The sequence below is a fragment of the Electrophorus electricus genome, chromosome 7 (assembly GCF_041902795.1).
Source record: "Electrophorus electricus isolate QZ-2024a chromosome 7, ASM4190279v1, whole genome shotgun sequence".
Lineage (NCBI taxonomy): Eukaryota > Metazoa > Chordata > Actinopteri > Gymnotiformes > Gymnotidae > Electrophorus > Electrophorus electricus.
The window spans coordinates 35,679,227-35,706,037 of record NC_137503.1 but is presented as its reverse complement, the minus strand read 5'-3'; the positions used below and the strand labels follow the sequence as shown (position 1 = coordinate 35,706,037).

General features: G+C 39.0%; 1 protein-coding gene across 3 annotated transcripts in view; it reads left to right on the top strand.

The window, feature by feature from the left end:
• The first annotated feature begins 9,767 nt into the window (after positions 1 to 9,767).
• Positions 9,768 to 26,811, top strand: part of galnt14 (UDP-N-acetyl-alpha-D-galactosamine:polypeptide N-acetylgalactosaminyltransferase 14 (GalNAc-T14)) — a 32,639-nt gene continuing 15,595 nt past the window's right edge. For 2 of the 3 annotated variants that reach the window (XM_027022821.3, XM_027022822.2), the window contains exons 1-5: positions 9,768 to 10,068; positions 14,457 to 14,626; positions 21,814 to 21,912; positions 24,734 to 24,801; positions 24,952 to 25,017. In XM_027022821.3, coding sequence (XP_026878622.2) covers positions 9,937 to 10,068; positions 14,457 to 14,626; positions 21,814 to 21,912; positions 24,734 to 24,801; positions 24,952 to 25,017 — 535 coding nt within the window. In that variant the 5' untranslated portion in view covers positions 9,768 to 9,936. Of the gene's footprint in view, positions 10,069 to 14,456; positions 14,627 to 17,513; positions 17,686 to 21,813; positions 21,913 to 24,733; positions 24,802 to 24,951; positions 25,018 to 26,811 lie in introns of those variants that run through there. The other variant, XM_081718221.1, reaches the window with a different exon arrangement.

Below are 26,811 nucleotides of genomic sequence, written 5' to 3'. Positions count from 1 at the left end.
AGGTTTTTTAAAATGTTCTTTAATTGTACTTTGCACAGCTTTGGGATATATGGCATGCATTTCACCACAAGTCAGTTGGTGAGATATTTTGATTTACCCGGATTTTTTTTGGCTTTTAAAATGTGAACAATAAAATCACCCTTTATACATTCTGTTTATGTAATCCAAATTTACAATTAACAATAAAATCAGTCTAAACTGAGTTAAGGGTACACATGTCTCAATGGAGAAATTGTCGACCGCTGTTTTTTATGCTGTTGTTTTTATCTTAAAATGATATTTTTAGCTCTTAAAAATGATTGAGGTTCAGACTTTGGTGACCTCAAAGCTCATTCAGGCATCCTTGTAATATCTGTTAGTAGCTGAGAAAGCAGTCTTCAGCTCGCCTCCTTCTTGAATGCCTATGAGATTATAAGATTTACCCGGGTCCAGAGTGATGAGGCTACTGGTATTTTGACTTCGTTAATACCCTGGTAATCAATACATGACCACAGTCCCCATCATTCTTCTGTAATAAGAAAAAGTCTACAGATAAGGAGGACATGCATGGCTAGTTGGATAGACCACTTTGAAATACTCTTCCAAACCTGTAATTTCCTTAACAGACAGAACTCATAGGAGCAGCTCAATAGTATAATTCCATGGCCAGATAGGAGGAGGTTAAGGTAAGCATGTCCTGAAGATGAGCTGGGTGCTGGGGCCTATTTCTGAGGATGGGCTGGGTGCTGGAGCCTGTTTCTGAGGATGGGCTGGGTGCTGGAGCCTGTTTCTGAGGATTGTATTGATTTGCTTGTTTCTGATTTGGTGCCCTTTTGTGCTCAGCAGCTTTTGGTTGGCATCGTCTTCATGTGTATCATTTAATATATGACCCTGCACTACTAAACAAGCTCTTTACCCTGCACTGCTGAACAAGAGCCCTGTAAGGGACCACTCTCACTCTGATTACTCATCTAGTCAGCTCTTTTCATGACTGATAACCTACACTGAAGTCAGCATCTGTGCACTCAGAGTATTTCTTGAGCATGATTCTTTCTGTTTCTGCTATATGTTTTGCCATAGAGAAAATACCAGTATGTTTTGACATATTTTCACAAAATGACATGCAGTTAGTTATTAATGTAATTGTGAAACAGTTTACTGCACTTAAAATGTGCATAAAAAAGCAGAATATTTTTTGAACATGATTGCTCGTTTTGGTGTTTCATGTTAAGAGAGCCCTACACAGTTAATCACAGATTTATTCACACTGATCAGCAATAGTTTCTTCAGGAAGTAGAATATATCTTCAGAGAGTTCAAACTTAACCACCCTCATGCAAGCTGTTTCAGACAAATAGTTTCAGACAAACTGTTTCAGGCAAACTGTTTCAGATTAACTGTTTCAGACAAACTATTTCACTGGAACTGTTTCAGACGAACAGTTTCAGATGAACGGTTTCAGATTAACAGTTTCAGATTAACCGTTTCAGGTGTCTGGAGAGCCTTAGTGCCTTCATCTCACATCTTACCACACTCTTATCACACATCTTTATAAAAGTTTATCCATGTATTTATTTATTTATTTATTTTTAACATATTTAGGAATCCTATTGTTGTATCTGTATGATGCTACATGTATGATATAATAAACTTGATGCCTGATTTTATTAGATTCTTTGAGCATGTGAAATTGTTTCTATAAAAACATTACAAGAAAACTATCACATACACCATAAACCTGAACAAAATGGCTCAGAAAATAACACATGGCATGACCTTAAATCCCATAAATGTACTAGATAATTTCCATTAGCTGTTGTGACAGATGTTACTGCCATTCTGTCCTAGCCAGTCATCTACTTTACTCCAGTAATCTACTTTGAATAGTCACCATAAACCAAGGGAGGATCCAACAGTAGAGAGCTAGCCCACACAGAATTAAGTCGTATTGAGATTTTCTAATTACTGAGGTTACACTGCCATGTAGGAATTCATAGCACTGACTGGTTTTCTCACAGCCTTTCTGATGGCCTATTACCTCTTTACGTGCTATAAATTGGTGTGTGTGTGTGTGTGTGTGTGTGTGTGTGTGTGTGTGTGTGTGTGTGTGTGTATGTGTGCATATATATATATATATATATATATATATATATATATATATATATATATATATATATATATAATTATTATTATTATTTTCATTTCTTGGCAGGGAGAGGTTATGCCATTTTTCAGAGCATCTCTACAAAACCATCATTATACCTTAACATTTGATTTATGTCTAACAGCCATGCTTACCCATAAAGCCCTGAAATGAATGTGATAAGATGTCAGGATTTTGTCCTCCAGTGATTATTATATAAAAGGTGAGCAAGATGGATTTTTCCTCGAGCTTCCTGCTTGTCATTCACTAACGTGAAATATATAGGCTTAACTGTTGATCCAGATATTCTTTTCAAACCATAGAAATGTTTAATATTCATTTTACAACACTTAAAAGGCATATCTTTATGATTATACCATTATTTTCAATTATGCTTTTTAAACAATCCTAGTCTCTAGCAGGAGAACATGAACAAATTATGTGTTAGATTTTTAGGGGCAGGCAGTGCTTAAATAAAACTGATTGGATTAAACCTATGCAGAGTTTTCAACTAGCTGCGGTGCTGAGCAGATGGGACATATCCAGTAATGACCCATTATGCTGATTAAAGAACCTACATCTGCTGAAATCATGGCCTTAATTATTGACACTTTTGCAAGGAGAGATTAATCAAGCCTGAAAAAGTCAGACCCCTCTAAAAAGATTGCTTGATCCTCCAAAATACCTTCTTTACATTTACAGCATTTACCAGACATTCTTGTCCAGAGCTTTACAATAGTGCTTAGTTCTCCCCTTGGAGAGCATTCTAGTGCTTGTACACTAGGCCTGAGTTTAAGGACACCATTACTCTAGAACTATACACCATTAATCTAGAACTACACTTTTTCTTATTTAATTCCATGGCTAATAGTATTCCTTTCCTTCTTGTCTGGACTTGTGATGCTACTAATATGTTCTCTGTCTTTCATTCTTCATTCTCACTTTACTTATGAGCCAGAGACCCTCACAGTTTTTATCCAATTCTGAGTCTAGGCTCCATTTCAGGTGAGAACAACTAGTGATGGCCAGCACAATGGTCACAGGAGAAGCATGAGGATGTGGTGGCACAGGGGGATTGGGCAAGTCAGAAAAGTATCCCGTTCTATCATTTAATCAGAACAGGCACGTGCTTGTATTCTTTGGGCTTCGTCTATGTTGTGATGTGAAGACCCGTGGTCTGCTGGAGGCAGGGTGAACTTCAGAAAAAAGTGGAACTGGAAATAAATTCCATAGAACATGAGCAGTCTCTGAGAGTGTAAACCTTTCTGACCTAAACATCACGCCAGTCAGATTGTTGTCCTTTAGATGGTGATTGTGTGCTCTGCAATTAGAAAGGATTATGTCAAGCTGAACAGGAAGCTATGTAGGGACCCAGGAACACACTGACCCAGGAACACACAGATGTCAACCAGTTACAGAGCTTTATTCATATTTAGTTATTCTACTTGAGCAACATTTCATTATTTCTCTCAACACTCCCTCAATTACTCCCACAATTACTCACACAAATACTCTCACAGTGACTTATCCTCACAGTGATTACACTCGCAGTGAATACCCTCACAATGACAGACCCTTACAGTGACTTATCCTCACAAAACCTCAAAATGTGAATCACCTGAAGTGCTCTTGCAACCCCGACCATTTCCTTGGTGATTTGCTTGCTGTTTTTAATCCTCTAAAACCCCTCATCTATGTAATGTTAAAGGAATAGTCTGATGTTAAACTTAATTTTTTTGTGATTATTCAGAGTAGTTTAATATGATTTTGAAATTCATTTACATGTATCTGACACATTTTTATCTAAAGCAACTTACAGTTATGACCAAATACATATTAAGTAATCAAGGGTTAAGGGTCTTGCTCAGGGGCCAAACAGTGAAAACTGGCAGCAGCAGGACTTGGACTAGGAACCTTGTGATTACTAGTCCAGTAGCTTAACCACTGAGCTACTACTGTTCTGGCCACTGCTCTCTCCATAAAATACTTGGTGTCAGATTTATTGACAGAGTTAAGCATTTCACAACACAACAACTAAAAAACCCTATAAAAAATTTTATGAGGTTTAACACCTGATAATTCCTTTAACATAAGATAGATAAAAACATTGCCTCAACAAAAATACATTTGGTAACTAGCTAGGTAGCAGAGTAACAAAGAAATGTCAGTTGTCGTGTGACAAAGAGGTTCTAGACTGTTCTCCATGTGATAATCTTGACCGGCTGTGTTCTGCACTGTTCTCCCTGTTAAAACCTTGACTGGCTGTGTTCTGGTCTGTTCTCTTATTGTAATCTTTACTGGCTGTGTTCTATACCATTCTTCCTGTGATAACCTTGACTGGCATAGCACAGGGATCCTGCCATTTCTGACTGCTGTTTATTACAAGAAGGTCTGAGATACACTTGTTTCAGTCCCAGCATTCATGTAATTTTGATTCAACCCCAGCAATTTCAGCCAAGCATGTGATAAAGAGATTCTCTGTCAAAAGCATGACACATGCAGAGAGGGATATGCAGAGTGGCTGTGTTTTCAGTGAGTGACATCTCTGACTGATGCAGTGACGTGTCTCTCATCTAGCACCTTGGATGCACTGCACAGTCAGAGTGATGAGGGCATGGGAGACTGTAGAGGAATGAGACAGTGGCTTTTATAAGAGGATTTGCTGAAAAATGAGCAAGAACTGAATGTTCTCAGGATCTCAATATCAAGCACTGTCTCCTTCCCCCTAAAGTGAAGTAACTTTCTCTGTGGGCTTTCTCTCAGCTCCAGTCACCTTACCTCTTCCTCTCATTCATCTCCCATCATCCTCTTTTGCTGTTAACTGTGGCTTTTTCTTAAATGCTCTTCTCTTCTTTTCATTCCTCTTCTCACCATCTTTTCAAACCTCTCAGCCACCAGTTTGCCTTTACTCTGCCCTTCTCTTAATGAGGAACTATGAGGATGTCTTCCTGGCTCTCTGTAGAAATACATTCTAATTCATGGTGGTTCTAGCAGAACAAAGCTAGAACAGTCAGTCTTTGGAAAGTCTTTGGTATCCCTTTGCTTTTTCAGTTGTCTGAGGGTGATTTTTCCACCACTGGGGAACCCACTCCAAACAACACTCATCCTGACAGATTGCTGTGTTGGAGCTGCATGGTAAACTAGCAACAAAGGATGCACTGTACAAGGGAGGGAGGACAGAGACATCACAGCTCCTTGCATGTGTTTTGGAACTGCACTAAAGATTGAGCTTCCTCTATTTCTGTTTCATATACTGTACGTCAAACTAATAAATAATGAACTACTGTTAAACACAAGAAGGATTAAATCCAAAAGTCATGTTCTGAATCAAAAATGAAGTCCCATCATGGATTAAAGAATAGGATGTCCTCACACTGTAGCAAACACAACTATACTATATATATAAAATCCTGCTATTTAAGTGGTTAAGGTACTTGACTGATAATCCAGAAGTTGTCAGTTAAATACCCAGCACTGTAGGGTCCCTGAGCAAGGCCCTTAACCCTTACTTACTTACTTGAGTTGTATTCAGTCCTAATTGTAAGTCGCTTTGTGTGAAAGCATCTGCTAAATGCTGAAAATGTAAATATTTTTGGAAAGGGAGTATAATATGTTAGAGTGATATAACATACTGAGATTAGTGAGTTTCTAAACCCATAATTGGGTTGTAGTATATTCAAACAAGGGATCCCAATAATGTGAGCCATTAATCACCGGTGTGAAAGTTAACTCAACCTGCCATGATAATGTACTTCACAGATACTGAACAAACTCTATGATAATGTACTTCACATATACTAAACAGACAATAATACGTATGATTCTCATATGTGGAGCTGCATCAGATACAGAATAATCTCATTATGTATAACTGTGTAGGAGTCTGTGGTGCAGGCAACACACTGATAAGATCTAATTTTTGTGGCTGTTTAAGACATGATTTAACAATTGATAGCATGTCAACACTTCATCCTCTTACACATAATCAACCCAAAGGAAATATTTAGATGTTTGACACTATTCGAGCTTCAAATTAGCAACAATTGTAAAATATGTTCAGATCATAACCCACATGTCTGCAAACAGGTTGAAATTCCAGTGCTGATGTCTTTTTTATGTTAGATTTTGCTGGTCTTACCATCAGAGATCCAGATTTGGCGGTTTTCTGGACTATTCATGTTCTCGTGGCTCATTTATTTTTTCTAATGTATTATTAAACAAATGAAACATATTACATGTTGGGAAATCTATGTGAAGTGGTTGCTGTTTGTTTTATTTCTGAATGAAAGGATGCTTGTTTGTTATTATAAAACTGAACATTGTGGCTGATTTGTATAAACACCTTACAGGTACAGTTAGGAAAACTCATTAAATACAGTGTATGGAAAGTTCAACTCTGTTAATAAAGTTATGTAAAATAGGGGAATGTGGTTCTAAGGTGAGAATTTGATGACCTTGGCTCTTAAAATATGGGAGCAGATAGGGTTTATGAGGAAATAATGTGATGTTTTGTACTTTATTTCTTCAGCGCCTGTGGAATGAATTTTAATCATGTTTGTTTTGTTTTGTGTGACTGAGTGTGTATGTGTGAATGTTTAATGATAAGAGGTGAAGGCCATTATGCAAAAGGTTCCTCTGTTATTCTGCTCTTTCTCCACCTCTCTTATCAGCATTCATGACAGGCACGAACTCCGAAAGAGTCTTGGGTACAAATCCCTCAAGTGGTTTCTAGACAACGTCTATCAAGAGTGAGAGAGAGAGAGAGACAGAGAGAGAGAGAGAGAGAGAGAGAGAGAGAGTGCAGAAAGCTGATTGCACATCTTATTATTTCCCATTTAGGGAGATTAATGATGTCTCCTTAGGCATTTCTGTGTTTTTTTCTTTCTGAGATTGCACCGTGCCTCTCCTGACACTGGCCTTGGAGGTGAGACTTGCTGATCTATCTGCTGCATTTTCACTGGAGGTGAAGTTAATCCTTTTGAAGACAAATTAACATTGTACTCATGGGAGGTTGAATCCAGCCCCATATATTATAGTGCACTGCCTTGTGTTTGGACCAGAGCCAAAGTGTGTTCCATAACGTCAACCCAACATCTTCCTCTAAAAATGAACAGTGATTTCTCATTCATTTCAAAAGCACAACCTGTATATCCTGGAAATAGTATAATTGCCTTGGGAATACATTGCACTCAATAGTGTGAATCTTTCATAAATTAGTAAATATACCTTTCTATAAAACTAGTCTGCTCCTCATTACTTAAAAAGGTGTTTCATCTTTCTGTAGTTACTCAGCTGTCTCTGATGAATGGTCCTGCCACCTGAGAACCATTCATTAGCTTTGCCAGAGATACTGGTACTATGGTTTAATCTTAAAAAATATTCAGCAGTTATCATGGCATAATTAATAAAACCAACGTTACATGTAAATCTAATTACATTAGAATATTGTTTGATCTATAGGATGGTGTTTTGTTTTGTTTTTTTGTTTTTATTGTGTGTACCCCAACCTTAAACCTAGGAGCTGTTCAGACAAAGGTGGGTTCCTGAAATACTGTAATCTGAGGCATGATAATGCTGGCATGGCAAATTACTAACCAAGCCAGAGGGGTAGGGTTTGGGTAATGGTAGGGGTAGAGTTTGGGTTAGGAGTAGGGTTTGATGTAAAGGTAGGGGTAGGGGTAAGGACTGAACACACTCCGTTAAGGCACAGGTAGAGAGTGAACACACTCCGTTAAGCCTCTCGTTCACCGTCTGGCCATTCTGTTTGAGTCTGCTTTTTTTCGCCGCCGTTACAGTTTAGCAGACCAGACTCATCTTTCACTTTTGGAATCTGCTCACCTGCTCATGCCATCCCCTACTCCACTACCAGCAAGCAGGAAGATGGTAGGAGCCTCTGTTCCCTTCTGGCCCTAATAAAGTCATTCTCTCTATTCTCTCCACTCTCCTTGGCTAGCAGTATTCTTCCTTTCTTGTCTCCCTCCCTTGGTGGTAGAAGTGACCTTTTCATCATACAGAAACACAACATTTTGCTGTTTGCTATTACCTCATTATCTTCATTGTACAGAGTGTCAGTTCATTGAGGATATCAACTGGGTAGGCACATGGTTATTATCATATTCTGTCGTGCTCTCTATTTTTCTAATGTAGATGTTTTCACTGAAATCTGCATTAGAACATGCAGACTGACATTCTCACCTAGGTGATGTCCTAATGTCCTTCGGCTTTGAGTATCACTTTCCTATTCAGAGGATCCAAGTGAACTAGCTTTTATGGATTACATTACACTTCCCGTTCACTTCTGACCGAGCGGCTGAGTGAACAGGCTCACCTCAGTAACATTATCCTTCTTCTTCTTCCCTCTCATCTCATTTATCTAATGTCTGACAGAATACGGCATAGGCCACAGAGTATTCAGTTACTTATCCACATATTTATAATGATCAGCCACAAACACACACACATACACACACACACACACACACACACACACACACCAAATTCTGCCTGTTCTCCGCAACATTAGTCCTAAGAGACAAGTAAGAGCTTACTCCTCATCAGAGCACAGGCACAATCTCTCTGCTGTCATAACTACACATAGCTATACAAAGAGCCAAACATATCTGACACGCCATAAATCCAATTTCACACAGATGCCGTTCAAGCTCAGAGTGATGCCCCCTGAGATCAGGCTGATAAGTATCATAAGACATCTCTTAAACTGAAGAATTATTTGTCACTATATTCATCTTTTTTTCCCCTCTAAATGGGAATGGGATGTAAATCTAACCCCATAGACTAAAACAAAAGTGGAAACATTGACTTTGTCAGTTGTCCTCCATGGCTTCTATAATAGCACTCTCAGGGAAATACATAAAGCCCCTTTTCTTGCCATGGGCCTCTGTGAATAGCATTCACTGAGTGTTGTGTTTGCGTGAGTATTTGAGTTAAAACTCCTCGTAGAAAATGACTCTCTAAGCAGCTTGTACAACCTCTGGCGCACTGCATGTGTGATAATTAGAGCTATGCTAATGTGTTCTCGCCAGTCCGGCAACTTCTCCATCCCCTGTGACTTGACAGACACAAGGAAGGATAACGTGGAGCCACAGTAGGATCTGGACGCAAACGGAATAAACATCAGAGATGTATTTTTTTTCTCTCTCCCTAGATTCTAGTTCTAGTTATAAATCAGCATGCATACATATATAAAGGCATTCATAATCATTGGGTCATTAGGAAAATATAAACCAGTAGTCACATTGTAGTACTGGTCCATTAACACTTGTGCACATCTAGACAGTACTGTCTACAACGTGTTGTCCGGTTTGCTGCTGACTGTTCTTGTCTGTGTAAAAAGGTGTGATAAAGATGAAGTGAATGTGATACGGTGAGACTGTTGCCTGCTCATTACTCTACATAATATTTTCAAGAACATATGACGATGACATGGCTATAGACTAAACTGGATTATAAAATAAACGACTGTTTTTTTATTATGAGAAGGGGACTGGAGAAGGGAGTTAGTGCGATTACAAAAAAGGTCCACATCTTTCCGCGGTAGGTGGTGCTAAACCCATTCACATTTTGTCTGCACCTCAACGGAACAGGATGATTTTAATCAAGCTGGACTACGTCCAACATCGCTCACACCGAGTCGGCGCTGCATACGAGAGCCAGATCTCCATTCCTGCATGTTTCACGAGGATATAAAGCAGGTCCCGAGCACGCAAACCGTTCATTTTCACAGCGCGTGAGACTGAAGAGTGCTTCTGGTGTTAAATTGTTGGGGAACATGTAGCTTAAACAACCGCGTGAAAGATGAAAAGGCTTTCCCGAAAGCTGACTTTAGCTCTGGCAGCGTTGTTCTGGATAGCTGCTTTACTGTATTTTATTCTTCTGAACAGTCGGAAATTACCTGACCAAAGACACGAGCAACCAAAAGAGAAAGAGGTGAGTGGTATGTGTGCAACCCGCGTGCAGGGGCAACCTGCTCCAGGTGAGAGGAGTTTGTAATAGACGGAAGGTCGCGAGGCATTCACGCGATACAAAAACCGCCTCATATTAATACTTTGCTCAGAGGACGTATCCTATTACACTGGATTTTTCTGAGGACATTGCGTAAAATCCTACTGGTTTTGTAAAAACGTGACAGTGAAAATGTAAAACCATTTTCAGTCGTTGTTCAAGTTCATCTTTACCTTATTTGTAATTATTTTTTAAATAAGAGTTGCCCGTAAACCCATAGATTATAACATGCTGTTTGCGGACTCGAATCCTAAACTTTGATTTGTTTGTCAGTAATCAGGATGTCAAAACCATATACTTTCCACCCACTTAATTTTTAACATTCATAGTTTTAAGATGGTCTCGAAATCTGATTAGTTGAAGTGTAGGCTACCCCAGACACTCCTTTTCAGCATACTGTAGGCATCATTGTTTACAGGCACGGATATTTGGTTGCTTAAATGATTACAGTATAGCATGTACAAAAAAAGGCATAGAAAGATACTAAAGATACATTACTAAAAAAAAATAAAAAATAAAATAATAATTAATGCGCTTAAATGTATTACTAGGCCTACATTAAATTATTAAATGCATTGTTTCTGCTGCGGTATATTTACGCTTGTCATAGAGTATTTTTGTTTTGATAGAAGTTAAAGCAGTATCACTCATCAAAATACCACATCCAAAAATGGATGTGTTGATTCATTTTGGGCTACATTTAAAACGGTTCAGTGTCCGTCCGGCCGGCCAAAGTCACTTTGAGTGCACTTGCTCAATCACTAAACGCTGCCGTGTCACCGTGCCTTTACTGTGCTTAGTCCTGCGTCAACATGCTGAAACTGAACTCAAAAATACCAAATCATTTGTTACCTTTGGATTATTTATTGTTCACTAGAATGTTTTAAATTCCAGCTGTGTGTATTGTACAAGGCATCTTTTAATTAGGTTCAGTTTGAAAGGGAGTGAAACTCATAAATGCGATTGTGCGCTTGGATGCTGTAGAAAAAATACAGTCCAAGAAATTTACTGAGATTAAAATAATGTAAATGTCTATGTTCAAGTGTTTCTTAAGTGAAAGGATAATCATGATAATATTTGGAAGACTAAACATTTTTGATGTTTTTGAGACTTCTGTAGTAAATTATTGAATGATTTTAAGGATCTTTTCATTAAATCTTTCCTTAAGTGATTTATTCTATTCTGGCATAAAACAAGTTGAAAAAACAAAATCCAGACCTATGATGTCTAGAAAACCTGAATGCTCTGTTCAGGCTGTTCTGTGGTAAGATTAATGACTGTGACATTGGACGTCAAACACAGGCAGTGGGGCTACATTTTACTGCAAACAAAGCTCCAAAGGAGTGTCAAGGAAATGTCTCTTCAGGACTGCCTGCAGGACATTACATTTGCTAGTGCTATTTGCCACTCAAACTATTTATAGCAAAACCCCGACATGGCAAGCAAAGCCTGAAATAGCTGTTATTGGTGAAATAAAATGTGAAGCCTAAAATGGCTTTGCTAGGTCAGGTGTTGGTGTATATGGCTATGATAATGAAGGGTAGCCAGTGTGTTTAACATGTTCATCAAACATCAATGACATCACAGCCTTCTTAGATGTGAAGATGTACTGCACATGCATCTGTTGACAACACTTATCATTTGTTACATCAGAAAACTGATTCATCATGTCTGGCATTGGTATTATGTCTGGTTCATAACATGCTGTTTGTTGTAGGCTATATACGCAACTGCTATTATTGTGTCATCATGTATTAGTTTGATTCCCACATTGTCAAGTGTGTCACTCAGTCTTTAGCACCAACTGAGAATGGTTATGAGCTCTGCTGTGATATATATGGGCTCCCAGTCCTGCAGAACTGGCTAAAACCATGAGCCACAGCCCATGTTTTAAATTTGTAGTGCAGGTAACGAAAAAATGTACTGCTGTATATGGTGGTAATATGACTTGAAAAAATATGCAGTTTATATTTCAATTCAGCAAATAACTGATTTGGACATAAGGGATTCATCAGAAACAGGAACACTGGAGATTGAGTTTGTTGACTTGTAGTAAACTCTCAGACCTGCTGGTAAGATGGTGAATGTGTTCTCTGTGTAACATATTTCCTGATCTCAGACCTAATCATAAGATGGTGAATGTGTTCTCCGTGTACTGTATTGCTGACATGTAGTATACTCTTCTTGTACTCAGTGGTGCTATATTTTCATGTAGGATCCCCCTAGTTAGAACTGAATATCGTGGTCTTTCACATTGCCACTTTCAAAAAGCCTAATATTGTGATAATGATTAACCCACAATATATTGTTCTCCCCTCTCATGCAGCTAACCAGCTGCTGTCTCTCTGCTGCCAGAGACCACAGACTATGACTTGCTGTAAAACTATAAAAAGGATGGGCACAAGTTGGAGCACAGATGACAGGACAGGAAATATCCAATTACTACTCCCTTGGTCTGTCCTCCTGCTCTCATTAGTGGGCAGTATGAGAGCACTCAGGACCAAATGATTCAGAACTCCAACAGGGACCGACACTAACCTAATGATTCCACTAGAGAACGTACAGAGAATGTACAGAGAACACACAGAGAATGTACAGTACAGACAACTTGCAGAGAAAATGCAGAGAACATGCAGAGAACATGCAGAGAACATGCAGAGAACATACAGAGAACCTACAGAGAACATATAGATAACGTACAGAAAATGTAGAAATGTATAGGGGCCTTTTTTACTTCTTGGGGAAATACGTGTGTGCAGTAGTAACAAACCTTCCACATGTACCGAAAAATTAAGTTTTACTTAGTTGATAGATGAGTTTACAGAGTGGCAATTTCTTTATTGTAATTTTCTCTTTAAATTCATCTTATGTAACTGAGTTTGTTTCATTAAAATAGCACAGGTCTATCAGATGTTAAGTTTAAAACATCTGGCTTAAAGTAAAGAGGAGAATAATCATATCATCTCTCTGATAAATACAGAGTTTAGATAATGTTGGTCTTTATAAAAGTAATGAAATGTGCAAAACTGTTTTGAGCTCGTCATTACGATGTGTGAATGTGTCAGCAAGTGGTGTATGACTCAGTGGTTAACATCTGAAACTTTGTCACTGCATTTTCACAATATATACATTTTTTATTTTGTTGAATAAAAGGGCCGCTGAGTCATGATGACAAATTTGTAATGGACATATCATATTTGATCCTCCCAGTGCAACCGCTCCTTGCAGCCTGCTGGTGTGCAAGCTGAACTGAAGGCCTGGTCATTGTCATGCTTAGCAGTCTATCTTAAGAAACAGACATCTGCAATTATCCACCTCTATTACGGGCTGTAAAGACGCTGTTGTAGCCATTGTAAAGCAGCAGGCCATGACTTCCTCGCCAGGCTGACGGCACTGCGGAAGGGTGCATGAGGTCTGGGGAGAAGGCTCACCACAGTGCCACTACAATGGCCTGCTGTCTCATTAAAGGCACAGTTCAATCCAGAGGTACAGGTCTTCTTCAAGGCTAATAGGATTGCAGTATAACAACATTAACCATTTTATCACAGATGGTTTTCATTAATTATTATTCATATGATTAACAGTTTTGAATACCTGAAAAAATACAGATCGACAGATTAATCTTATTTTCACTCACATGAAGGTTTAAAGATAAATAGATGTACTGCAAAATCAGGCACTATGGATACAGATGTAATTTATAACATTATATGTCTTTTATGTCCTTTTGAAAAATATTGTGTTCATTGCTGCAGAGGAGGTGAGAGTAGAGACATCATCAGTCCCCATTCATACTCTCAACAAGCAAAGTGCTAGTTCAGGTAAAACAAAGTTCAGGTAAAACAAAGTTCAGGTATAGGAAAGCTCAGGTATAGGAAAGCTCAGGTATAGGAAAGCTCAGGTCAACATCAGCAATAACCAAAGTGCCGTCAGCCATCCAGGTGGGCGGTGTTCAACAACAACAACAACAAGAAACCCGATTGATATGCCCACAGAAACTTTAGATCTTCTCTTCTGCTAGTTTGAAAATCTAGGTTAGGGTTAGGGTTAGAGAACATAATCTAGATCAGGTTTAAGGTTAGAGAACATAATCTAGGTTAGGGTTAGGGTTAGAGAACATAATCTAGGGTAAAGTTTAGGGTTAGAGAACATAATCTAAGTCAGGTTTAGGTTTAGAGAACATAATATAAATCAGGTTTAGGGTTAGGGAACATAATCTAAGTTAGGTTTAGGGTTGGAGAACATAATCTATTTTAGAGAAGCATCTGAACCTATCCCTAGGCTCACTGGTGTGCTTCAATATTCTGTTTCAGATCTCAGACACAGAATGGGAAGATCTCTTGGAAGAGTTTGAAGAAAAGAGCTACCTCAGCGCTCACAGGTGGAGGCCGGGCCAAGATCCCTACAGTCTATATGCGTTTAATCAGAGGGAAAGTGAGAGGGTCCCCAGTAATAGAGCCCTTAGAGACACCAGACATTACAGGTAGGCCCTATGTGTGCATCTGGGGTTTTCTTGCTTTTGGCTCACATGCATTGGCTGTGACATACCTGTGTAGAAGGGTTAGGGGTACCTCATTAAAGGGTTAGGGGTATCTCTCAAACATGTACTTATGTACTTTTATGTAACTGTCGTCTTATGTTTTTACATACCATAGAGTATACACTCACTATTGATATGATCTTTTTTGCTGGAACATACTGTATTCTGAACAATGTCTTACTATAAATTTCTTACTATAAAGTAACCTTACAATGTATATGCTATTATTGGTCATTCAGTATGGTGATGAAGGATAAACCAAACATACTTAAAAATAATATTTACACTATGGTGCTACACACTAAAATATTCCTATTAAATTACACTGAAATGATAATGAGATAAAATGTTTGCAAAAATATTTTTAACACATGGCAAGGTGCTAATTGTAGGGTAATTACATGAAAACTGGTGGTAACTGCTGATAACTGGATATTTACAGTATTTTAACTTTTTACATTAATTAACTGTACAGCAAACTTTAGTTACTTGCAACAGTCACATGTAATGGATGTTTACTATAGCAGCCTGCCTTAAATGGTACAATACAATTACTTAGACATTTGTTTACAGATATTTGTTAACAGATATATCCCATTAAGATTCTCTATTTAACAATGCTTCAACTGAACCTCCTGCTCACTCAGGCTTAGAGGTGAGGTAAAAAATCTGCTCAGCTTGGGGAGGCCTTGAAACGTTTATATCTTTATGACAAACCCAGTTACGCTTAATAAAGACAAATATTTTATTTTGCATCTCACATAATTGGCTAAGAATGCATACACTATGCGTATGGTAATGTGCACACAGGATACCTCCCCAGCATGCACTGGGTTTACTCAGTTCACTGGCATGAAAAGAGCTCAGTGCTAATTGGGCAGAAATGTTCGTCTGCCCACTGATTATATAATGGTACTATACTGGTACTATACAGGTCTTATTCTATGCTTCCAGATATTTGAACTGATTGTTCAGCTCTTGTTGTAATGTCATTTCTTTGATCCCTTGAGGAAATGTGTCCCACACATCAGTGGTGACCTGAAATATGACAAGGAGTCAATAAGTCTTATGAACTGTTTATTGTAATTAAACTGTAATCTCATCAGGTTGGTTAGTGTTTTTGAAAAACTTAATTAAGTAATTAATCAATGTTTGTATTATTATCCTAATCAGAATTGCATTAGTTGAGGTTGGAGTTTTTTCTTTGTGCTTGCACTTGTATGCCAGACAGAATGTTTAATGTGGCTGTGTTGGTCTGATCTGAGCCATTCTCTGGAACGACTGCCTGTGGCAGTCCATGGGGAGCTGGCCACATGGCCTCTCCCTGCTGTAGACTAGGGAGGTCAGATACTCTGGCTACAGTTCCACTCCCTGCAGGACAGCTCAGACAACTGCTCTGACCATCCTGCTCAGACCATGCCGCTCAGACCTTGTGAAGTTTTGGTTACTTGGAGGTCCAGTATTGATCTACTTAGGGCTGAATTTGCACATGAAGCCAGTTATTAATTGCATACTTCTATAGCATAGAACAGGATAGATAGATAAAATAGATAGATAGATAAAATGTATACATAAATAGTCCAGTGAGACTTAAGAGAGACGTGAGGACCTATACACTGTAGTCTACATTGAATAGCGAGATAATGGTACAGTCCATAGTTTACATTCTTGAATAGAGAGATAGTGGAACAGTCAGAGATGGATATTCTACTATGTGTCAGTGTGAAACTGCTTTGTGCATTTTGTCACTGTTATTTTTTTTTTGAGGTTATACAAAGGGAAATTACTTCAGATGGTCACCCATTACTTCCATCCTAGTCTTATGTCTTCCAAAATGAACAATTGAAATTTAGTAATTGAATAATGTTATGATTATGTAAATTCTACAGAAAACATGAGACATTCATACATGTCCAACAAATTTATATTACCTTTTCATAACTATTAACTGTCTGACAAGTTAACATTCTGCACTGACATGCTAACACTGATTATCTGTAGGTCACAAAGGCCTTTGCAGATCTAATACAGTCTTGAGTTCACCAAGCAACACAGCAAACCTGGATATTTTCTTTCTTCAAACATTTAAGCAAACAAAATAGTTACAAATGTTAACAAAACAGCAATAAGTCAAACACTATTTACCTGCATAAATATTATACTGTACTAATACTAACATAGTCTATGGCAGAAAACATTTTTATTATTTTATAGTGTAAATTAAAAATGATCTTAAGGGTGGTATACAACATCTTTGTCAAACACTAAAGTGACAGGTGAGTCATGTAAAAGTGTAGTATTTTTGGTTGGTGTGTGAGAGTTATTATAGCAGTCAGAGGCCTCTGTCGACAATTAGATAAAATGTCTGTGTCTGTAATGAAATAATTCATGCAGTGTCTGTGTGACAATAGAGAGTATCTTGGATGAAAGGTGAGGAGGTGTCTGATTATGCAGCTCCAGTGTCCTGTTGTTACCCTACTCTACCATGTTGTATTTCCCAACAGAGAGGCTTCCTGGAGCTTATCCATCCTGCACTCAGCTCCTCATTTTGGGCTGTTTGTTTGGCTACATGCATGTCATGGTCTCTCTGACTCTAATTAACAAGCTGAAGTTGTATAAACAAAGAACAACTTTCTCTTCAGCTTCTAACCTTCAGGAGTCATGACTTGTTTGTAGCTGCCAGTTTAGAAGAGCCTCTCAGTTACTTGGTTTAAAATAACTTCTGTGTTTTGGTGGCTTGTCACCGATATGTATTTGAGTAGTGTGTAGAACTGATGCTTATTACTTCCCTTCTGCTTGCACACTCCTGCAGGTATCTTTGACTGTAACATCAGGGGAATGGAATAAACCCACAGGCCTGGATTTAATCCTCCGAGAGCTAAACCAAATGCAAAATGACATTCTGACAATTATCTGCAGGATCCTACCACCCTGACAATAGCCCTAATGCCAAATCAACAGCCTGCAACTCCAGGGTGCAGAGCTGCTTCCAGAGTGAATTGGTATGAGCCAACACAGTGCAGCTTCAGCCCCTGAGGGCTAATAACTGATAAGCTTGTTTGCCAGGAGCTCGCAATTAGACATGCTGTTAATCCACTTTCTGGCCATGGTGAAGAAATGCTAGCGTGCAGTTCTTTTTAGGGAGAGAACAAGTATGAATGATTAAAACTATCCCTTTCCTTCTCTCAAGCAGTTTCCCAAAGAAGCTGTTTATAGTGCGTGGTATGTACTGCCAATCAGTAAGAGACTCTGCAGGGGAAGAGCTAATTAAAGAGGGTACATTTTGCTTAATTGGCAGTTCAGCTGAGTTATAAATTTAATGGATCCATATTTGTTTTTATGTGAATGGCCATTAGAGCTCTGTGTTTGCTAAAAAAAAGAGCAGTGTTCTCATTTAGAGAGAAAGAGTGGTGTTCTCATTTAAACAGATAGAGCAGTGTCCTCATTTAAACAGAAAGAGTAGTGTTCTCATTTAGACAGACAGAGCAGTGTGCTCATTTAAACAGATAGAGCAGTTTGCTCATTTAAACAGATAGAGCAGTGTCCTTTTTAAACAGAATGAGCAGTGTCCTCTTTTATTTGGAGTTGTTGATCCATTGTTGGGGCCTGATGGATGCCTGCATGGAATAGATCAGTTTGCAGCCATTTGTAAGTGAACTATTTCTGTGATTTAGTTACTTAACCCTAGACACTAGAATGTATGTGTTCTCATGTCCTGGTGAAAACATAATGCACAGGATTCAGGAATTACAAAACATTCTTAATCAACAACAACAACAACAACAATAATAATAATAATAATAATAAAAGTAATAATAAGGCACAGCATAGTACCAGATAGAGTACAAAAAACCTGCCATACTGTGGACAGAATGCACCCTACTATAGCAGGACTGCACCATACTATGGAAGGACTGCACCCTACTATAGCAGGACTGCACCATACTATGGGAGGACTACACCCTACTATAGCAGGACTGCACCATACTATGGGAGAACTACACCCTACTATAGCAGGACTGCACCATACTATGGGAGGACTACACCCTACTATAGCAGGACTGCCCCATACTATGGGAGGACTACATCCCACTATAGCAGGACTGCACCATACTATGGGAGGACTACACCCTACTATAGCAGGACTACACCATTATGATTGGAGTACTAGACCCTACTATGGGAGTAATGATTCTGCCCAGCAAAGTCATAGCAAAACAAAACTGTTCAGACTAAGCATTATTATTATCCCTCTAGAACACTAAGCTCAGTTTAGTATCTTTTTCTATCCTCTCACCATATGCTGTGTGTTAGCTTCTGGGGCCATATACTGTAGTCTCTGTCTAAAAAGAGAATTTGATGCACAGAGGGCATGCAAACCTTCACCAGTACATTACCAGCTAGGGTATTTAATGCACAGAACATGTACAGACCATCAGCGACTTCATTTGAATAAGGAAACAGCTTCACTGGTTCATCTCCATGAGAAACACTCCAACTGACTTTTGCAGCTCCTGGTTTTCTGGGAGAGCATCCGTCATCCTCAGTGCACAGTGAAGGGCTCTCCTCTCCACAAGATGTTGTATCTGACAGGCATTCTGATATTATTCTGTTTTCTGCTGTTTAAACCATCCTCCTATCTCAGGAAGACCTTGGGCTATTGCTGCAGTGAGAGCTCCTGCTTCCAGGGTGTCTAAAAAATAGTTCAGACAGAATGCCAAGCCCAATCACTGAGGTGTTTTTGTTGTTTATTTTTAGATAGATAAATTAATGACTAAAGTACACATAGATACCATAGATACAGTAAAATACCATAGCTAATGTATCAACTGTTTATCCAACAGGGCAATCATATTTTAATGAAGGCCATGACTTGTCTATTTATGTGTGAAATCTAAATCACATGTTATTTTACAGTTAGCACCTAAAAGTATTACATTATACAACATGAGTAGTAGTCTTTATCACACAATTTGTTTAAAATTAGTTAGCTATAAGATATATTACTACACGAATATCAGATACAATACACGAGAACCAGCAGTTATTCAAAAACTGCAAGAAACAGATTCTGAAGCTGTAATTCTGTTCTTCATCATTTGCAAATATGACATTTCATGTTGAACTGATATGAATATTGCTTCAATGTTCAGAGTCTAAAGGTACTTTTGACTGATGACTCTTTAAAAAAAGAGTAACAGAAGCTCCTTAAACATCTGTTCTGAAGTCTGCATTGTTGTATGCAGCTGTGCATTTGCATATTGAGGTAATGTTGGATCATGTTAAAATGAAAGAAGGCAAACAAACAGGTGATGATTGGGTGCCGAAATTGATCAGGTTGTGCACTGAATAAATAAATTGCATATCAGACACAAGGACCACATATACTGCAGATTGTCAGCCACACAGAGTGTTTATGTGTTTTCTAAACTGCTTGAGTAATGGGATATTAAAAAGGTTAATATGGGTTCTACTAGTCTACCCAGATCAGGAATTAATATAGTGTGTTTGCAAACTGCAGAAGTAATCGTATACTAAATAGCAGCTCTTACTGGTTAATATGACATTGATGAGATGAGAACATAACTTGGCACTCTTTGTACGGATTAGTGTTTTAGCTGCTCCAGGTCACTGAGTTCAGCCCATAAAGTGCTGCGTAATGTTGAGTTTAGCCCATAAAGTGCTGAGTAATGGTGAGTTCAGCCCATAAAGTGCTGATTAATGGTGAGTTCAGCCCATAAAGTGCTGAGTAACGGTGGTGGTCACCTGGCCTGCTGGGTAGGATATAAACTAATCAGACCCTTAAGGATCTAAAGAACAATGCTGTAGGGTTTGGAACACTAGTAGTGTGTGCAGAGTATTTCTAGTGCCCTAAGTTAATGTAAATGAGAAATAGCCTTGATAGAAGAGACAACTTGTGTGAGTTAATGCTCTGTGGGAAATCTCTGTGGGAGTTTGAGTGTGTCGTTATTCCAGAGGATGTGCTCATTGTCTGTTAAACCCACCCGGACTGGAATATCTGCTGCTTCAGACCTGTGTACAGCTCTGACACTGATACCTCAACACTGGAGTGTTTTAGTCACATAATATGTGTTTTAGACATATAATGCCTGACTACAATAATAAATAAATAAATAAATAATTGCTGAGAAACTGATTACTATAATTGCATCCACTCCATATTGGCCCATTCTGTCTGTTGTGTCATGATTCTTAAAGGCATGAGAGTGTATGAGTGTGTTAAGGAATTTTAGACAGAGTACAATATTTAAGTGCAATCAGCCCCCTTTTTCCCTGAATCAACGGCTCTCCCACCGGTGTGTTCTCTATACATTAAACATGCATTTGCTGTATACCATATAAGAATAAATGAATCCTGAACTAATGCCTGTATAAGGAGATCAGGCTACAACAGAAAGATGTTTACATGTGAGCACAATTAACTGAGATCACAGAATTTATCTTGTATCTTATCTTATCTTATCTTGTCTATTACCATAATCTCTTGCTTTTCCTACAGCTATATCCTAGATGTTCTAAAGTTGTATGTTGTATATTTTCTAAGGAAAAATTGACAAACTCATGAATCTTTAGCTTCAAACCTCTCCCTGAGTATTATATATAGAAAATAATAATACAAAAGGTTTATTATTTCTCAACTTGCAGCTAAAGTCTAAATTTACAGGTTTTCTTCTTCCTGCCTTGAGATCATGTGGTGAGGATAGATGTGATCTGCTGTTGACTTTTAATGAGCCTCTACAGTTTTTAATGAGAAACTCCATAGCTGACGACTCTGCTCCTCGGGGTTCTGCCATTGTCAGGCGTTAGCATTCAGATCACACTCCCCCTGTTATCCCAGTACCAGTTTTCTCACATGCCTATCTTGTTTTAACACTGATCTACCAACAACATTTTTGGCTTTTGGAAGCTTGAAAACGGTGCGCACTCTAACGCCCAGTAGATGTCACTAACTTTTGTTTGACTTGTTACAGCTTAATGCAAATGTGCTCAGATGGCTAATGACACAGGGCATACTGCACAGAAAGGTGCTCTGATCTTCATTTGAACATATTCACACTAATTGATACCAGGGTGCCTCATTATTCCTCTGAATTGCCGTGTCTTCACAGGTGTTCGACGCTGCACTATGACTCAGAGCTACCTTCCACTAGCATCGTGATCACGTTCCACAACGAAGCTCGCTCCACTCTGCTACGCACAGTCAGGAGGTGAGTAGCTCTGCACACGTGACACTCGCTTACAGGCATCTGTCCTCTACATGCATGACACTCGCTTACAGACATCTGTCCTCTACACACATGACACTCGCTTACACACATCTATCCTCTACATGCATTACACTCAATTACATAGATCTGTCCTCTACATGCATTACACTCAATTACAGACATCTGTCCTCTACACGCATTACACTCAATTACAGAGCTCTATCCTCTACATGCATTACACTCAATTACAGACATCTGTCCTCTACATGCATTACACTCAATTACAGACATCTGTCCTCTACACACATTGCACTCAATTACAGAGATCTGTCCTCTACGCGTGTTACACTCACGTACAGACATCTGTCCTCTACATGTTACGCTTGCTTACAGAGATCTGTCCTCTGCACTCATTACACTCAGTGTCCTACCAGACCATTTGAACATGAGGAGCATTAATACCATGTGGAGGTGCCCTGCTTTGCTTTGCCTAGTGCTGATGTGGGCCTTTCACCCACCATTTACCACCCTCACTTCAATTTCTAGTGCCCATAAATAATAGAGCTCTAAATCTGGTAGATCACTATATGTTCCTGAGTGAGGAACCAAGCCATTCCAGCCTCACCTGCCGTGTTTTCTCCATGATTATCTCGTTGATATAGCCACTGAGTTTTCTCACTGATATCTCCACTGTCATCTCACTGATATATCCACTGAGTTTTCTCACTGATATCTCCACTGTAATATCACTGATATATGCAGTTTTCTCAATGATATCTCTTGTTATCTCACTGATATCTCTACTGTTTTCTCATTGATATATTCACTGTTATATCCACTGTTTCTCATTGATATCTCTGCTGTTATTTCACTGATATAAATGACCTTGCACCTCCCTGAGAATCATCACTAACACAGATGACATTAGCAGCTAACACTGGGCTAAACTCAGCACTCAGACTGGCTGAACTGAACTCTGAGCTGTCATGAGCCACTCTGTCATGACAAAGTTCAGCTCCGTGTGTGCTAATGAGTACACTGAGAACACTCATGTGGCTTAGCAGTTTTCCATCCAGCCAGTAACTAATCACTCCAAGTAGAATCCATTTCCCAGTAATGTGCTGACCACATTGTATGGTGATAATTGGTCTCCATAGATAACAGAAGGGTTTTGTAATGCACTTTTTTTGTAATACACTTTTAGCCATCATGATACAAATGTGAGCAAATATTTGTCCTTTTTATAAAAGCATTTTTGGAGTCATTAAATTCCTTCTGGTGTATGTGAATCTAGAAATACTGAATAAACATACTGAGGTTAAATTTGTCCTTGTGTTTAGTAACAGCACAGACAGTTAAAAAGAAGAAATGGCCTCATAAAGATTTTTATTTGACCTCTCTTCTATGCAGATTTCAGTCACATGCATTCACATACCTGCATGCACATGCACACGCGCACACACACACACACACATACATATTCACACACATACACACACACATGCACACACACATGCACACACACCACCACCACCGACCATTTACACAGAATGAGTTTTGAAGTATGGCCTGGGGCTCTGTTTGATTGGTGTGTGTGCTGACAGATGCTGTTACTACCGAGTAGCATTTAGAGGTGGAGGACAATGTTCTGGAAGCTTCTGTGAACTCACTTGTTCTCTCAGTCTCTCCTGGTGCCTAAATCAGGGCTTTTAATGGGAACGATGCATTTCTCCTACAGAAGAGAGCAGTGTTTCAGGCCTTCAGCCTTTGCAACAATGCTCACATAAGCCTTTGTTTTAATCTAGATGCTTCTGAAGACATTTGATGTCATTTGGGAAGTGTCTGGCAATCTTGTGAGGTGAAGTAATACAGATATCAAACTTTGTAGACAAGGATACAATATGCAGACATTTCTTTTTCTTGAAATACCATTAATATCTGTGCCATAACAGAGTACATCAAAGCAAATAATGGATTTATTTCGTTTTGAGGCATTTTTCTAAATGTAGCACATTAGCAGAAAACTACACCACACCATTACCATCAAACACTGCTTCAGATGAAGGAGGTGGGGCACCACTATAAAACCTTTCCTCACTTCACTAAAAAAAAAAATATTTCAGTTAGGGCCGTTCATAATGGAACAGAATAGAAGTCTGTGTGTGTCTGTATGTATACTTGTGTGTGTGTGTGTGTGTGTGTGTGTGTGTGTGTGTGTGTGTGTGTGTGTGTGTGTGTGTGTGTGTGTGTGATCAACGTGTCTAGGTGGCACGTGGTACAAGCAATGGTAGACTACAGTCGAAAGCCTAATAGCAGTTCTATCATCCCATGAGCACAGGACCAGTACAGTGTTGGATTTAGGAAACCCTCGTCCCCACAAGGTTACAACATCAGTTTGAATCCTAGCCAGTGGTTACTGTCATCATTCATGCCCTAATCTCACCATCATCCTTGACCTAATATCACCATCATCTATCTGACAACTGAAATCAATAGTTATCAAGTTTTAATTTAGAATTTTGTGCTAACCCAGTAGCAGCCTCTGAGACGGTCACCTTTCCTGACTTTCTATTATAGTGAAATTATAGTGAAAGATATGGGCAATTCAAAGAGTGATTCTTTTAATAAATATATGATGTGATAAATATTTATTGTGATAAATATATGCTGTAGTAAGCATAGTTATTGCCATTCACTATAAAACATCAGCATTGACTTTAAAAACAAAAAGTTTTAAATCATGTTTTATTACATTCTGGGTTTATTGAATATTTTGCTCTTTGTGTGTTTGTGGCTCATGGCTTCTTCCTCTTTCTCTCAGTGTGCTAAATCGGACGCCTGTGCATTTGATTCACGAGATAATCTTGGTAGATGACTTCAGCCATGACCGTGAGTAACAAGGAATCTTTCACTTGCTTCTCTTCAGGCATGAAGAGTCCTAAATATATTTTCTTGTAAATGAAACAAATGAGAGCCTTGGATAATGAAAATTGTAATCATTTCATTCTTTCTGATAATTAATTGAGTTTATTCTTTCAGAAAACGACTGCCTCCTTCTCACTAAATTGCCCAAAGTAAGGTGTCTTCGCAATAATCGAAGAGAAGGTAAACTAGTCTCTCAGCCTTAACACCCCCCCCCCCCCTCTCTCTCTCTCTCCCTGTCTTTCCCTCTTCATTTGTATGAATTTAGTATGTTTTGTCAGCAGGGGCAGTGCAGTTCTCTTTGTTTCCTTATAGTTGGTGGTGAGCACTAGTAAATGCTTTACTCTGACAGTATAAATACAGACTAGGCCGTTGACTGCACTGCTGACAGAGACCCAATCCCTAACCCTAGTCAGAGGCTGGCTGTATACTAACCTTTAGCTTGTTTAGCAGTTTCAGAAAATAACTTTTACACTGCACTTCCTGTTATATTATTAATTTTCATAAGATCACCACTTCCTGGCTTTGTCAAATGACTTTGTACTTCACTTTTGTATCAGGATCAGAAAAGATTGGGTAATACACAATAAATTGGGGAATAGAAAATTTGTGTAGTCCGTACCATCTGTTATCTAGTATGTATGTAAAAGATATAGATCTTTTGTCAAAAATTCTGTTCAACCCCCACTCCCATACACACACATCCCCATTTCACCCACACCCCCATACACATGTCCCCATTTTAACCACGTCTCCATATATACGTGTCCCCATTTTAACCCCAGAGCCAGACACAAATGTTCCCATTGTAACCACGCCCCCAGACACACATGTCCCCATTATAACCCCGCCCCCATACACACATGTGCCCTTCCCCTGCCCATTTGGCTGGACAGATACATTACCTCTACAACCTGATAGAACATGGATTATGCTGTAAACATCTTGTGCAAACAGCGTTTAGGATGCTTGATATAAAGATTTAAAAATCCATTTCTAAGCAAAGTGTTTTGGCCTGTGCCTAACTGAAAACATGGGAGGCTTTTAAACGGAAAATATTGATTTTGCCACTTCAGTATGGCCAGCGGCCGTCTCCTCGCACTGTTGCTGTGGCTGGGAGTAATGCTCAGTGCCTTGGAGACAGCTACAGCTAAAACAGCACTTACTGTGTAATGAAATCCCATTAGAGTTGCTGAGCTGAGCTGTTTGCTGTTTAACAGGTTAGCTGTCCTAATGGATGATAACCTGCCTTGCTAGTGATGGGTGGTATTTTAGCCAAGGAAAGTGTCTCTCAGCAAAGAGTAGTGTTTGTCAGGGAAGTGTAGTGTCTCAGGAAAGTGTAGTGTCTCTCAGGAAAGAGTAGTGTTTATCAGCGAAGTGTAGTGTCTCAGGAAAGTGTAGTGTCTCTCAGGAAAGTGTAGTGTTTATCAGGGAAGTGTAGTGTCTCTCAGGAAAGTGTGGTGTCTCTCAGGAAAGTGTGGTGTCTCTCAGGAAAGTGTGGTGTCTCTCAGGAAAGTGTGGTGTCTCTCAGGGAAGTGTAGTGTCTCTCAGGAAAGAGTAGTGTTTATCAGGGAAGTGTAGTGTCTCTCAGGAAAGTGTAGTGTTTATCAGGGAAGTGTAGTGTCTCAGGAAAGTGTAGTGTTTATCAGGAATGTGTAGTGTCTCTCAGGAAAGTGTAGTGTTTATCTGGGAAGAGTAGTGTCTCTCAGGAAAGTGTAGTGTTTATCAGGGAAGTGTAGCATCTCTCAGGAAAGTGTAGCGTCTCTCAGGAAACTGGTGTCTCTCAGGGAAGTGTAGTGTCTCTCAGGAAAAAGTAGTGTTTATCAGGGAATTGTAGTGTCTCAGGAAAGTGAAGTGTCTCTCAGGAAAGTGTAGTGTCTCTCAGGAAAGTGTAGTGTCTCAGGAAAGTGTAGTGTCTCTCAGGAAAGTGTAGTGTCTCAGGAAAGTGTAGTGTCTCTCAGGAAAGTGTAGTGTCTC